General features: G+C 39.0%; 1 protein-coding gene across 3 annotated transcripts in view; it reads left to right on the top strand.

Annotated features, from left to right (window-relative positions):
- ARHGEF7 (Rho guanine nucleotide exchange factor 7) overlaps nucleotides 1–16,316 on the top strand; it is a 105,395-nt gene that overhangs the window by 40,444 nt on the left and 48,635 nt on the right. For 2 of the 3 annotated variants that reach the window (XM_065740997.1, XM_065740996.1), the window contains exons 3-6: nucleotides 3,246–3,330; nucleotides 6,424–6,554; nucleotides 8,769–8,970; nucleotides 13,574–13,662. In XM_065740997.1, coding sequence (XP_065597069.1) covers nucleotides 3,246–3,330; nucleotides 6,424–6,554; nucleotides 8,769–8,970; nucleotides 13,574–13,662 — 507 coding nt within the window. Of the gene's footprint in view, nucleotides 1–2,002; nucleotides 2,057–3,245; nucleotides 3,331–6,423; nucleotides 6,555–8,768; nucleotides 8,971–13,573; nucleotides 13,663–16,316 lie in introns of those variants that run through there. The other variant, XM_065740995.1, reaches the window with a different exon arrangement.

Genomic DNA, 16,316 nt, shown 5'->3' with positions numbered 1-16,316 from the left:
TGGTTTTATTTCATTAATATTAGGTTGTAAACACCTCTTAAGCAGAGATCTTCACCCACAGAGGGTTGACAGCTCTCAAGTGGTTTAGAATGATCTGAGTGTATTACTGCGGCTGTTTTTTGTGTTGGAGTTTAAGCGGATGGGTGCAGAAGTCAGTTGTGCTGTGAAATGAGAGTATGGATTTGGTAGTTGAAAACCATTACACAGATGAAATGGATCTCTGAGGCATTTAGCTTGATGTTTGGGAAACACCACTAATGAGAAAATCAATACAACTCCTATGAAATGAATTTAAGAACTGCCTAATTAATAGCCGCTAATACAATTATTAATGAAGAATTACCATCTAATGTACATCTTTCTATAGGGTATTTGCTGCACTGATAGCTGCTTCTGTTGTTTAACATTTCATCAATCTCTCAGGAGAGGCCATAATATAATAGGCAGTGAAGTTTGCCTCCCATTGGAGTTTTGGCAGCAGGAGTCTGCTGGCTGTGACCAAAAGGGCCGCTGTGCTCCTGGGGGTATGTGCAGTGCTGTGTGTAATGCAAGGCAGTTTGGTCAAGTCTGCTTTGGAATATAGCACGTGTCCAAAAGATTGATGGGTGAGATGTTGAAACGTCATGTGAGGACGATGTTATTGGCCTGTCTCCCTGTTCTGAACAAGAGGTGTGAGGGGAATCAGTCTGATTGCCTTCTAGAGTTAATTGATTCCCAGTTAACTATTTATGAACTGTAAAGAGTTTCATAACATAGTCCTGCTCTACCTTAACAAAGCATAGTTATTAAATAAATACTTAAAATGGACCACACACCAATAAGACTTTTTTGGAATTTGAAAACCAAGGGCTGGTATTTATTTTATTGAAATATTTGTTGAAAGGATTTGGCTTATCTGTGTCCTCACGCAATGTGACTTATGCAGTTCTACAGTCGCATCCTGACTAATGATTTCCCTAAGTGGCATGGGGGAAGGTAGGAGGTGGATGAATGGGAGGGTAAAACTTCCCTGCAGGTGGTGTGTCTGCAGAGTTCAAACTTGCTTGCCTGTACAGCAGGGATGTGCTGTAAGTGTATTTCCATATGGGCTTGCTTAGTGCCTATGTATGCCTGTCATATAATGTTTGGAAGACAGTGGCAGTATTTTCAAGCTAACTATTCTGTTTGCATATTTAGGTATTAAGAGCTGTGGCAAGGATGTGCAAGTCTGAATTTATGCTGTGCTTTTCCAGTTTGAAAAGTGGGTTAGGCTAGTGTCATAGGAAGTAATTTAATGTGCAGACTCAGTTTTGGTAATGGTGTGCAGTATGAAAATAACTGAGCTTATTACTTGCGTCTCAAAATTCGGCCCTGGTTCTGCCAGTTACTGAAGCACTGTGTGGATGTGCTTGTTGTGTGGCTGTGCTGAAGGGGAGAAGCTTCAGGGGGACTCTCAGATCCAGATGGGATGTTTCAAAGGGTCAGCAATTAGGTCTGCATGTATATAGCAGGATGGAGATGGCCATCCATCACACCCAAGTTATTGTGAAAACCTGCAAATAACCCTTTCCTCTAGAAATTCCACAAAGATCCTTGTGGAACATCTTGAGATAATTGAGATAAACGTGTTGATGTGCAAATAATAAGGTAGCTTTGCAATGTTAGAGCGCTTGCATTTTTTTAATCCCTCTTTATGTGTCTAGATGAGTTCATTCTTAAACATTTGTTATGTCAGTATGAAACTCAACGTGAGGATGTTGTGGCCCTTTCATTAATAAACAAATGGACCTGCTGGCTGTGACAGTGCCGAGGCTTCCTGTTGGAATGGCTCTATATAAAACCACAAGGAAGCAAACGTTTCTTATCCTCTCATTGTGCTGCTTCCTGTGAGGCAGATTGGATGCACACCGTGGATACAGGCATTTTTTTATGGCCCCGAATGCATTGGAAGGCCCAATCAGCTCCTCCTGGGTCCCTCATAGTCCCAGCACAACAGGAAACGGGGCTTACTGCATCCTGCTGTGCTCTGGTTAGCTGGCCTGGTAGAGCCCTGGCTGAAACCAAGCTCAGAATGAAGGTGAGATGAAAATGTAGTTGATTCTTGTTATTTCTTAGATTTCTGTAAGTTTAAGCTATAGTTCAAAACATTTTCTTAAACTTTTTAATAATTCTAATCAGGGGGTGTTGGCAGCAGATGATCCTCTGCTTTGTTGGTCTGTGATGTGGTTACTTTTAGAGGGTTCCACAGATGCTTTCATGGTTTCATTTCAGCGTGCCTCCCTGTGCCCCGTTCTCTCTCCTGAGGCAGTGACCTGCCCTCTCTGCATTATAGGCTGCTGGAGGGTGGTTGTGGGCCCACAGATCTGCTGGTGGGACGCGGCTCTTATCAGGAAAACAGCCAAGTTCTTTCTGACTTTTTTAGATAACGGTTGGGACGCTGCAGGAAACTGAGTCTTTTTGTTTCTTAAATTAGTTTGGACAACAGTAATAGCTGCCTTTGGCTGTCCTCTTTCTAATCTTACACAAGGGAATACTGTTACTCCTTTGAATCTATGCAGAATCAATTGGGAGAGAGCTGTTTTCATGAGATTTTGGATGAGTGTTTCCATTACCTCAGGCAAATATTATGAATTTTTTCTTTTTCTCCCCCTGAAAATCCAGATGTTTCATGTCATCACTGAGTGCTTGAAAGCTACTAGTGTGTTTTCTACAAGATAGTTTGAGGTTTGAATCTGCTTCCCACAGTTAAATAAAATCATCCTCAGCTTTCATCCTTCCCCTTCCCAAAACTCAATCTAATTGTATGATTTATCCAGCAATGTAAAATTCTTTGATTTTAAGAAACACTGTTTTCATTTGTATACTGTAGAATAAAGGGGCATGCATGCTACTGTAAGATTTTAAAAGTACTCTATGAATGATCGGGTCCAATGCTTGTGAGCTATTACAGAAAAAGTGTGCTGAGAGTGTAATGCAGCACTCTAAGCTTCTTTGGCCAGAGTGACACTTGATATCTTTAGCTTATGTTTTCTTCCTTTCTTTTTGATGCAAATTCATCCGTTCCTAAATTTTATTTCTATTTAAAAACAACCTTCTTAACAAAGGGGAAGGGAACTCCACAGTTTGCCATATCCATGGCAGCCACTTGAAGGCTGATCACCTTGAACAGGAAATAGCTCCTCTGGTTATGGTTTGCATAAGGATAGAAATGCTTTGTTTAAATGTTTCTGTGGCTTATTGTATGGTTTTTTTTTTTTTGTTTTTAGACTTTTGATGCAAATGATCTGTACCAGGGTCAGAACTTCAGCAAAGTTCTCAGCTCTCTGGTTGCTTTAAATAAGGTGACTGCAGGTAAGTGCTGCCTACTCTTTTGGTGTCCTCTTGTGTTCAGCTTGCATCAGTGTATATTTATGCCTATAAAATAAGCATCTGCAGCCTTTTTATTGTTTCTTTTTTTTTGTTCTTGCACCTTTCCCAGTGGCCCTGTGTGTTCTGTAGTTTCTTCTTTTGCAGCAGGAAGTTTTGCAGCGAACCTGAGACAGACTTTTAACTAGCAATGGTTCTTAGAAACCAAGGAGCTTTGTTTGATATTGTTATGAGTATCTTGGCTCTCTTAAAGTAGTTCTGTGGTCAGAAGAGTTTTTTTTTTTGTGTTTATTTTTCATATATCAGCAAGCACCTTTTAGGTGTTGCTTCTGCAAACAAATAATTAGGATAGTGGATGGGCATGGGGTAATACCATTCATTCACTTTGATTGAAACTGCTTATACCACTGCTTCTCATCTTAACTTTGAGTGGCAGTGTTGATTGCTTCCAGTACATCTTTAAAGCTGCCACTGCACACTGACTGTAGCAGTCTTCAGGGGAGAGAAGAAAGCGTGTCTGATCCAAACTTCATTAGAGTAATATCCACATCAAAAAGTCACTATTGCAGATGGCCTTAGAAGGACCCTGTCTGATTCATTGCATGGGATGGGGGAAGTTGGTAGTGTTGATATGGAAACCAGAAATCAAAACCACATGCAAACTGCATTGCTGCTTCATTCATAGAAGCAAACAGGACTGCGTGAATGTTGTTGACTAACTGTTCCTCCTAACAATGTTCTTGGTGAGTATGCAAGGCCAAAAGGACACTTAAGTATCTCTAGTCTAGGACTGGAAGATGGCTTCCAGATCTGGGTTTGCATAAATTTCAGTTATACACAGATTACTGAGGCGGATCTTTCCATAACTGAAGGAGTGTGAGTTGTGAGCTGAAGCTTCATTGATGAAAGGCTATGAATATAGCCTTTGGGTTATTTAACATCAGCCCTCCACTGTGAGGCATTGGGTTCTTTAACTTTGGGAGGGATGGGTTCAAGGGGCCAGTTTAGATTCTGTAGGTGGATAAGGGGAGAGGAACTGTTGCAGGGGAGCTGAGGAAACTGTGAAGAAGTGGAAATCTTTGGCTAGATGGAAGTGTGAAGATTCTGAGAAAACTATGATTAAATATTTATCTAACATGCAAATTTTGTTTCTAGAGAAACAAATTGAGTTCTTGAATTCTTTTCATTTTTATTTTATTTTTTTTACTTTTTTGGACAGTAATCCTTTTGGAAGCATGGAATTAACAATGAAATTAAGACTTTCAAATGAAGTCCATGATCTTGTCCTGCATTTCTCCAAGCAGTTTATGAAAACAAAGATGAATATTCTTTCTGTAATGGACTATAATCACCACTGTTTGTATTAACACAGTGGCCCTCAAATGCTTTTAAGAAAGCAGCTTCAAAGGGAGAAGTTTTTATGTCGTCAGTGTGTAAGGATACTGTCCATACAAAATACACAAATTAAAATGAATAGTTTGTGCTGCACCATTTGACTAGTAAGTTTATATTTATATACCTTTTGAAGGATAATGACTCATTTGAAAAGATATACCTGAAGGTGTTTCTCTGATAACTGTAGGCATAGAGCATCCTCTGCCAGCAATTTAATCCTGTGCTCATTGCCCATCTCACCCTTGTCCTTCTCCTGCATTTCAGCTGCTGTTAGATGCTGTGCTGAAGTTGAAATGGTTTGTCTTTGAGATTAATAGAGCTGTCCCTTTGGATGTGATGTGAAACAGCAGATGTACATTTTTCACCTGTGTAGGAATGGAACCTGCTCATGTCCCTTTTCTATACTGAAAATAACTAGGATTGCATAATCACTGTTTGCTTTCGTCTGAAAGCAACCAAATGGGAGAACTTGGTTGTCTGCTTACCTCTAATGTAGGTCAAATGTTGGAAACACAGCAGACTGCTACGAGAGGTTAACTGGCTTAAAAATCAAGAGAGAAGGTAGGGTGGGAGAATCACAGCCTAGTGGTATCCAGGGTTGGGATACATGGCTTATAGGGCTCCTTGTGTATGGAAAGCACGAGGGAAAAGAAGGACTTGTGGCATACAGGCAAAAGAAGCAATGTTTGCCTACTTTAACATGCTATATATGTAAAGGCCATGAAAGCATTCCCCATGCACAAGGCCTGGCTGTGAGGGCTTGGTGCTGGCTGAGAGAAAGAGCAGCTAAAAGCAGCCTCATCTCCCTGTAATACTGCATGGAGCTCCACGTGGATCTCCGTGGTGCGACCCTGGCGTGGAGAAGATGCTTTCTGTGCAGTTAGTGCCCTGCCTGAGATCAGCCCCTGCCCTGCTAGTACGCAGTTCTACCCCCACCATGCGTGAACTGATAGTGGGAGGGCCAACTGACCACACCCCACTGCGCTGCTGCCCACTAGGATGGTAGAATGGGCTGGCCCTACTGCCCCTTGCTGTCAGCCCTTTAGGGGGTACATTTCACATGCTGTGAGTTTTTATTTTATTTTATTTTTTGAGACTAGTGGAAGAGTGGAAAAGTTGAGTGGGTTTTTTTTTTTTTGATTGGGGAATGGGGATGCTGGTGTTCTTTCCTTAAAGCAAGCAGCTTTCTTCCTGTTACGTTACTCCCTCCTGCCCTCAAAGAAGAAATAGCTGATTTCGCAAAAAGTATGGGAGAGGAGCATAGGAAGCCAGTGGAAAGAATGCTTCAATTGAGAAGGAGATGGTGGTGGTGGGGAAGAATTAAGAAACAGATGTGGCTGGCTTTACTTCAAGCAGATTCTGTGCATTTGAATTTCTTAGCCACTAGCTAAAATGATGTTGGTTAATTACCTTTAAAAAGACTGGTAGTGGGTAGGAATGAAGCAATGCAATCCTAACCCTCCTCTTCCTAAGCAGCTCAAATTGTTTTCCTGTATGTATGTGGAAGAAGCTGACGGTGTCTGGATTTCAGATCATACCGTTCCTTTAACTTTTTAAAACTTGAGTTACTGAGCAACTACGGATACCTTGAGCCTGCTTTAAGCATGTGAGTTTTTCAGAAGGAGGCAGAGAGTTACAGACAGATTTCTCAAATTCTAATTGTTGCTTTTGTTCCTTCCCCAGACATAGGGCTGGGCAGTGACTCTGTATGTGCGCGGCCCTCATCTCATCGGATAAAATCTTTCGATTCTCTGGGATCTCAGCCTTTACACAGTAGAACTTCAAAGCTCTTCCAGGGACAGTATCGGAGTTTGGTAAGTTCTAGAATTCAAATGTGCTGAGGTGAGCTTTTTAGTTTTTGTTTTCCTTTTTATTTAATTTATAAGTAAACAATACTGTAACAAACAACCAATGACTGTTTTTCATCCCTGTACTTCAAGCCTGTGAAGTTCTTTTTTTGCAGCTTTTCTTAGCAGTGTTCCAAAATATGTGCAACTTTCTGTTATCTTCTAGGGTAGTGCTTTTTTTCTTGGTGGCTTTTTCTTTGTTTTTTCCTTTTCTTGATTATCATTCTATGTTGTTTGCACATAGAGTGTTTTGCAGTATTTATTTCATACTCACAAGTGTAAAGTCTTTTTTAAAGGCAAAATCCCGTGTTTGTACTCACTCTGAATGTAGGGAAAATTAACAAAAGATATTCAGACCTCAGCAAGGATGGTGCTTTTAGTATTGGCAATACTGGAGGCTATTCCTATTTGCTGTTATGTTTTGGGATGAATCCTTTCAATAGCCTTCAGGTAACAGTGGCACAGGCAGCTGCTTCGCACAGCAACCGAAATCAGTGTGGGGACCACTGAAACTAATTGTGATGGAAGGTGCTTTTAGCAACTGAAAGCTTGGTAAGGAGGGTTCCAATCTATAAACTGCTTTTTTTCATCCTTAAAGGAAGCTATTTTTAACTATGTGATGATACACAGTGCTAGGTGTGGCTTGATGTGTATTTTCTCTGCTAGCAGAGCCCCTGCAAGTTCTCGCCTTAGGCCACTAATTTCAGCTCCCACTGTGCTGTTCACCACCCACTCTGTTTTGCTGATGAAACCATTTGTAGGGCTAGCTGTTAGCTGGATAACTGAAATAACGAGTTATAAGTATTTGTATCAGATCTGAACAGCTGTGCAAGCAGTTGCAAAGGGACAGAGAAGCACATGAATGAGAAGAGAGCTGGTGACCAAAACGAGGAAAACTTGTCATTTGGTTTTGAGTTTGGAACTGTTCTCACTGGATTGGTTGCTCATTTGGAGTCAGAGACAGTTGCCTGAATCTGTGGCAATGGTCAGATGTTCTGCAACTTAGCATATCTCGAGGAGTTCTATATATTTTCCATTTTACGTTTTCCTTCATCTTCCCACAATTTGTCAGCCATTGTCAGATTGTTAAAGTGAGATGTGATAAAGTAACCTAGTTGCTAAAAATATAAACTGAGCTCAGATGTTGAATGACCCTAATGACCAAACAAAACAAAACATCTATGTGATAGATATTTTAAATCACCTCAACTGCATAGCAAATATGCAAGTGGAATTCTGCTACCTGGAAAGCAGACTAGGATTACTTACACTGTTTTTTTTTTTCTCCTAAGTTACCTTTTTTGGTTATATGGGTAGCTGGCACTGCTGTGGTGAAGACAGGTGTGTTCAGTAATCTTATTCTCCCAGTTACAGTACAGTGGTTTGTATTGGATTACTTAAAGCTGTTTGAGTAGTTAGCTTTTTTAGTTTTTTTTAAGCGTGATAGTTCATCCTAATTCTAGATTACTACAGAAATCTAAGAGTGAAAAGACAAGTTTGAACATTGTTCATTTGAAGGTAGCTGAGAGCATTTAGTCATTACAGAACAATAAACCTTCTCGTTTTTATGAGAGATAAGCATATGTGTATATGGACAGCTGCAAGTTGAATGTGCATCAGATTAGCACCTGTTCTAACCTTGCAGCAAATGGTTTTCTGAGTACTTATTTGAAGTAAATTGCTTGATTGATTCTTAGGCTTTCTGGAAGGACAGCTTTCCTCTGTGGGCAGGCTGCTGTGACTTGCACATTCCAGGGAAGGGAAGCTTTAAGCTGCAAACTCTATTTGTTATCCAACACTAAAGGTTCTGAGTTACCCCCAGCTCAATACCACCACCCCTGATCTGGAATGAGTTAGAAAACTGCGATGCAACAGTTTTACATCTTTGTAGCTGCAAAAGGCAATATCAGTTTATGCTACATAAAGAGTAGTGATTTTTGTTTTAGTAGGAATTGCTCCTATTTCTTGTTCCATTTCCCCATTCTGATTTGAAGAGGCTATAATAAGGTGATGTACTCCTGGGACTTGTAGAAATCAAGAAATAAAAATCCCTTGCAAATCCTTAGAATAAAAATATGCAGGAGATGTGTGTGTTGGGGGGGGGGGACTGTTTGTATGGCTACTTCTGTTAATAAAATAATCATTTAAATATCTAAAGTTATCCTTTTGTATTCCTACTAGGACATGACAGATAACAGCAACCATCAGTTGGTGGTGAGAGCAAAATTTAATTTTCAGCAGACAAATGAAGATGAACTTTCTTTTTCGAAAGGAGATATTATTCATGTAACAAGAGTGGAAGAAGGAGGCTGGTGGGAAGGAACTCTAAATGGCAAAACAGGGTGGTTTCCAAGTAACTACGTACGGGAAATAAAGTCAAATGGTGAGTTTTAAAGTAGATTGTATTTGTACAACTCTTTATTTCAGGTAGAGGTGGATAGTTGATTAAGAACTGTGCTGTTTTAAGTTTCAGCTTGACTGTACTTACTGAAACTCATTCATGGGACACAGTAGTGCTTAGGAACTCCTTGCCCAGTTTGCTATGTAGAGCACTCTTAGGAGCTTAAGTTAACAGAAAGCATGCAGAAAGCTTCCACATTCTTTTGTTTCTCTCTCTTTTGCAGTTGGGTTGCTTTGACTTTCTTAGAATGGTAGATTTGGGTTCTAATGTTGATACACCTTGAATTGGTGCTTTGGGTTTAGGTAGTAAAGGATTTCCTACAAATTTCAAATAAATAAATCTATAAAGTAAACAAAAGCACACATTTCCTAGAGGGAAAATCCCTAGTTCTACCAAAATCTTCATATAGACCGTTTTTTTTTTTTTTTAAATCAATGTATTTGTGATATTCTTTTTTCTTTATTGTTCCCATGTCTTCCTCTCTTCTTTGTACAAGCCTTGCTCTTACACCAAACTTAGATACTGAAAATCAGGTGGTGAAGGTGTCTCTTGTAAATGTCATCTTCATGACTCTATATCAGAACTGACTTAACCTTCCTGGGCATTGATGTGGGTGACATGATCTACTTTTTACCTCTTCCCTGTTTCTGTGTGATTTTGTTGACTGGGAACAAACCTTTTGCTCTACACAGTGAAGCTCTGTAGGTTTGCCACTGTAACCTTGTCATAGCTCCAAACAAAACAAATCTTTCTGGCCACGCTAAAATGTTGGTGACTTCTTTTTAGGGAGGTGGACAGATACTGAGTGGCTAGTTCAGCTTGTGAGGTTGAAGCTCCATTTTAAAATGTATTCTTTTTCTTCTGATTGTACCATCTGTTTTTTTTTTTCCCTCCTCTTTCTCCGACAGCCCCTGTTTGTAGAATGTTGGGGTCTTAAATATCTGCACCTCTGTTTTTATTTTCAACTAGATTCTCTTAGGTTTACTCAGGATGTAAAGACTTAGCTTGTCTAATGAGGTCTCTCAGATGGGAGAAAAGATGGTCCATTTTTTCATCTTCTTTGTGCACGCTTTCAGTTTTGCTTTTCAAACTTCAGTATCTTTTTTTTTAGTGTTCTCTGATTGCTAGTCAAGAATATTTTAAAGTGGAAGAAGTTACTTTCATGCTGCTGTAATGCTGCACATCACAGAGGGTGGAAGATTCATAATGTGGAAGTTCATATTTGACACTGTGGCCTTACTGAGCTTTTTCCTTGCATAGAGCCAGGAGGGATGGCTCTTAATGTGAAGATTTAGGTGGAGCCTGTGTCTTTTACTGCTGGCCCTGTCTTGCACAGAAGGAATACTAAGAGATGTAGAGAGCTGAGGGTTACCATATGATGAAAGAGCAGCGTTTGGCCAGAACACGAAGCACTTTACTTAGCAACTGTCATTAGCCAATCAGTTTTATAAAAAAAAAATTACATGGTAACTTTCTGTTTTATCACTGTAACCCATTTAATGGCATGATTAGGCAAACAGGAATATAACTTTGAAAAATGATATTTTGTGTCATAAAGGTTTTTCTAATTCTTCAAAGAAGCAATGTGTTACAACTGCCTAGACTCTCTTCTGATATGCTCTCTTGACAGTTAATGTTGGTAGCACGCCCAGTACAAATTAGTGTTAATAGCTCCTCTGTCGTGGGGAAAAGTCAGTGTGGAGGAGTAAAGTCCATCTGGTGGTCCCATCCTGTAGTGCATGAGGAATGGACAAACACTTTCTGATCAATGAGAAATCAAACCTTTCTGTATGGGGAAGCCTGGCTAGGACGTATCTGAACAGCTGCAGCATTCAGTGCTTTGAGGAGCAGCACTTAGGGGTTGGAATGAGCAAGGTGCTAGGGTTTGAGCAATATTACTGAAACCTATGGGTTTCATGGCTTAGGACCTTTATATGTTCCCAGTATGCTGAATGTGGGTCACACCTGCTTGAAATGTTTATTGGATTATGCTGCCTGTTTGTGAAAGTACTCTGCTGATCTCTCATGAAGGATAAGTGACGGTTACTGTTGTTCATGCTGAGAAAGTGATCTCTTTTGCAAGATCAGGATTTTCTTCTCTGTAACACAATGTATAATAGAACTAATTACAACAAGACTGTTTTATTACTCCTTATAAAGCAAGGCAATGCTTAGAGGCAGGATACCAGACATGATAGATGGACTGATTACTGTGCCTAATTCTGTTTCTACAATAGAAACAGCTTTTGTATTCTACAAGCTGAATGTTGATTATGGCTGTTCAGGCAAAAGGATTCTAATGTGTTAATTTTTTTTGTCTTCTCTCTAAACCTGAATTTAGTCTTGTGTGTGGATAACTGAGTCAGCTGAACAGCTGGTAACATGAATTACTGTTTATGTCAGCAAAAATTTTCTAACTTCAGCTAAGGAGAAGAAAAATAATGTTGGGGAAGAGATGTGTTTTTACACCCTTAAGATGACAAAGTAGCCACTATTCTATGACAAGTCAATTTGCTCCAGAATAGCAGGGGTCAGACATCTGTATTCTGACACAGTTCAGTAACAAGAGCATACCTTTTTCCTTGAGTGTGTCAGTTTCATCAGTTCTTCCTTTCATGTACTTTGGCAAGTGGAAAACCTTCAGGTTTTTAGGGAGCCTGATAGTGACTATAAATTGTAGAATCAGCTGGGATCTCCTACAGAAAACGAAAGTAAATCACATATGTAGAAATGACACTTTCATCGTTTAGTACCGTGAAGCAAGTTGCAGTTGTCCCATAAATGAGCAGCGTTCTACATATTTTGGTAAATAAATAGCTGTATATACAATGTGAACTTAGATGTTTATTTTGCATGGAGTGTGTAATCACAAATCTGCTTGGGTTTTTGGGTGGCAGTAGTCTTGTCACTTGAAATTATTTGACTGCGTAGCAGAGCACCTAGTGAGAGCATCAGTATTCCCAATTAGCTGGGTGCTAATGGGATTTTGTGCTCTGTGTCAGCTTAAAGCAGACTTGAGGAGAGGGTTCTCTACCAAAAGGATTCTCATTTCATCTCAGGATATGGTACAGATAAATGTTTTTGCCCATGTTTGGTAGCTTTAAGACTATACTGTATTCTTAGAATAGCTTCTCTGAGAATTCCAGTGCAGTTCTGAGAAAATCCCCTTCAAGATGCCATGAGTGCCCCTTGGGACTGAGCAGCCTGCTGACTAAGCCCTCTGGCTAGCCAGCATACCCAGGAGGCAGGAGGACGACCTGCAGGCTGTGTGCCTCAAGTGTCTTTTGGACAGCCTGTGGGAGCACTGTGTCCCTGCACCTTGGGCACAGCCCATGGAAGCTGTTACCTTGTGGACCATTTTACTGATGGTGTTGCCTTCCTGGCCAGCTTTTCTGGCATGGGAATTCCCCATAGCTGTTTCATAATGTGGGTAACTGGGTTTTTCTTGTAAAGGCAGCTCTGGGTCTTAGACTTGCATAATGTATTCTTAATGGCTGTGTGGTATCAGGTAAACTAGAATTAAATTATATATGTTTATTAAAATTTATTTGAAGCAGAAACTTGCTTTAAAATAAAGGCAAAATTTTGAGTGTGTGCTCTGACGATGCTTTTTTATTTTATTTAGATTAATAAGACTTGAAGTGCTTATCTGAAGTTTGCATGTTTAGGCAAGCCTGCTTATTTAAAACAAACCAGAAGCATCCTGACAAACATCATCAAGCATCCTTACTTGCTGGTGTACTAAGTTGAATGTGAGAGATCAAAATGAGGTGCTATAAATTTTGTGTTTCTCCAGCATGCAGCCTGATCCTTGACTGAGATAGTGGAGTAGTACAGGTAGAAGAGGAGATTTTTAGTGTTATGTGTCTCTCCATTCTGGGAACCAGCATTCAGCTTTCAGGACAACAGCTCTGTTCTTGAAGACTCAGGCTCTCCTTCTAGAGGAGCATGTGTAGCTGAGGGTAGATTTCCTATGGGATTATATTAAGGCATGCATTTATTGTTACAGTACATTCTGTTTTCGAGTATGTAAGCACGTGTGATTTTTTTTTTAATACTTCATTGACAGTAAAGCACAATTTCTTTTTTTAAATGGTTTTCTGAGATGGGCACCTGTTCAGTCACATTACTTGGGCAGTGTGGTGATTCTGTTTGCAGTGTCCCACCTCTGATATGTTTGACCATTAGCTGGTCAGGTGTTTTTACTGAGTTCATTAAATTGATACTGAAGTTTCTGTTTGAAAGTGCCAGTAGTGTGAAAAATACTTTTGTTTTTAATTGCAGTCTGTGATACTGCTTTGCATTCAAATAAATGCCTTTGGAGAAAGCTGACTATTAGCTGACTTTCCAGTTCCAGGAAAAAGAATTGAGAGGTTTTGTTTGCCTTTATTGGGATTAACTTTACATTCATTATAACCATATGAAGAATTTTGATTTTTCACCAGCAATTCCAAGCATAATAAGTATGCACATTTCTTAATTAAGCATTACTTTTACATCTTGCTGTTTTAAAGTGGTTTGTTTGACCTCTAGTGTTAAGCTGTGAAATTGCACCTTGTTGACACAAAAATACCTTTTATTTCAGAAAAACCAGTCTCCCCCAAATCAGGTACATTGAAGAGTCCACCTAAAGGCTTTGATACCTCTGCAATCAATAAAAGCTATTACAATGTGGTGAGTGAGCCTTCTTTCCTCCTCTTGAGCTTTTTGTATACAGTAGAACCTCATTCAACTAAATGCTCTTATCACTGCAAAGAAGTTAACTGTCTCATCAGAGCCCTCATGCTGAAACTGGATAGGAATTTTAACGAGTCATCATACAAACAAGACCATTTTAGTTTAATGAAATACCATGCATATGGATTCAGAGCATTGTTCAAAATTGTAGTCTGAAGTAAGTGAATAATATTCATTACTGTAATGTATTATGCTCATTTTACTTGCTTGGCTAGTTGTTAATTTCATTTCTCTCACCTTAATGTGCAGTCACTCTTCTCCAGACACCATAAATTAATGAAATTCTGATGTATGAAAATGATTAAGAATATTTTGTTCTTTTGTTGAACAAGGCATTGAACATGTGGATTGATTTACCTTCTTTGTATTCATGCTTATAAATCGACTTGGTTATTAGCTTCCAGAACCTCTCTCTTACAAATGATGAATTGATTTCATGGCAGAATTTGCATAACTAGAAAATATGGATTGCCTTTAATTTGCACCCAGGGATTATTTAGTCTAGTATTCATACCTCTTTAGTAGATATACATAAGAAACATGTGAAATTTAATCTTTAAACCTGATGTAACCATTTTGTGAAACCTTTGTTTACTAACAGGAGATGCTTGAAGCGTAAACAGTACGATGCTTTTTGTTAACCACTGCTCTCTGCTGGTATAAGCAGAAAGCACAAGCCTTCTTTCCTCTTTCTTTGAAGCACTGTCTTTAGTTTTCTTTTCTCTGCATCTTATTTGTCAGGTTTAGCAGGACTGTAAACATCATTTCATCTTTTGTGATTGTGGCATGGATAACGTGAGCCACCTGGAGAACAGAGCAGCTTTGCATATAGGCCCCTAATTGAAAATATTGAAGCACCCTCCTGCTCCTGGCCCACTCACTTGCATGATGCCTCTGTCAACAGCCATAACTCCAATGGTGAATGATGGGCTCTGATGCTTTGGCTATTGCATTCCACACCTAGTCACGAAGAAAGAGATGTATGAGAGCACATTCCTTCAAATTGCTATAGGAGTGCTCTTACTGTACTACATGCAGCAACAAAATGTCAGGTTGCTTCTCTTGTTATTTTTTTCACTGAGTATCTTTATAGTCCATTTCAGAGTCTCTTTTTTCTTTTTGAAGTGGCTGTAGTGTGATAGTTGTTTTTTTTTTAATTGCTATTTTGGTGTTAAAACCTACGTTTTTTTTTTTCCTTACAAGTAAACTTGGGTAAATGCATGAATTCAGTAAAGATAGTATCCTTCTACCTGTTGAAACAATTAAATTCTATTACTTTAATTTAATATATATCCAGTATGATATTTTAGTCAAAATAAATTGACATTTCATTTTTATTAAACCTAAAGGGGCTGCTAAATCTTAGGATTTCTCTGATAGGTCCATATGTTACATAAAGTAATAATAAATATGCATAATGTAATAATAAAATGACAACTGTTAGTTCAGGGTTTAGTTAAAACTCCAGTTTGACTGTGTCCAAAACAAATTGAAACTTGTTTGCCTGTTTTACTTAACGATCTAGGCCAGTCTCAGAAGTTAGTGTACTTTATTGACAACAAAGGAAAGTAAATATTTGAAGTTGCCTAAAACCATAGTTGAGGAGGCTAAGTTAAAAAACCCCATGCAGCTTTGAAGTAATCTTTGTTTTCTTTTTATAAGTGTTTCCTGAGTAACATATTGCCATTATCACATACATTGGAGTTGCTATCTACTTTAGGAAACAGCAACCTGTAGATACATTCTAAAGTTGTCTGTGTTCCTGTTGTAAATGATAAATAGTGATGTTGGTGACATCACGCTCTTATAGTCAGACTATTTGTCACCTTGATCAATTGCATCTACCTTGGTGTGTTCATCTGATGTGATAACTTCCCTTCTGTTTTGACTGCTAGCTATTTATTAATTAATGAGTATATATAATGTCCTGAGGGGGAAAAGTGACATCCATAATGATATAGATGGTAAATTAGTATTGGCCCTGGAGTACTGTTCTTAAGTCTGTCTGCAGTGAATTAGATAATTGCTTTGGTTTTGCCTTTTTCTGCAGTGTAGCAAATTGTTTCAGTTTTTTATCTCATCTTATTATTTTTGTTTGTATTATTTTTGAAGAAAGAGAGGCTATACATGCACTTTGTTTCCAAGAGGTAAGACATTATTGCTGCATTAGTGTGCAGTGATATTTATAGGTAGATTAATATTCAAACAGTTTAAACTGTGAATGGTTTGTGTTCCATTTTACTGCAAAAGCTGCAACTCCTGCTTTTTGTAACTGGTCATTGTTACAGACGTGGTTCTTCTGTGTGCTAAATATTTCATCATCAATCCACATGAATCCCATAGTGAGGGTCTAAAAAGAGTAGCTTCTAATCAACTATAGGTGAAATGATGTAGCCTGAGTAAGCATTAAAAACTTCCTTGGTGTCACCTGACATCCAAGTTCTGGGACTGGTCCGGTGGGATTCCTTGCTACTTTTGTGTTGTGACTGTATTCCTCAGTACATACTGTGACCCTATAAACCTCATGATTATTGGTTACTTTCTTTCCTAGGGAAGGATTTGTGGTGCAGGCAGCACCTGTGAGTGTGTTG

Source organism: Cyrtonyx montezumae, unplaced genomic scaffold (assembly GCF_038088225.1).
Source record: "Cyrtonyx montezumae isolate F1298 unplaced genomic scaffold, pur_monq_1.0 scaffold_3, whole genome shotgun sequence".
NCBI classification, from domain to species: Eukaryota; Metazoa; Chordata; class Aves; order Galliformes; family Odontophoridae; genus Cyrtonyx; species Cyrtonyx montezumae.
The sequence above is the reverse complement of the archived record's forward strand: the minus strand, read 5'-3'. Positions and strand labels throughout refer to the sequence as shown.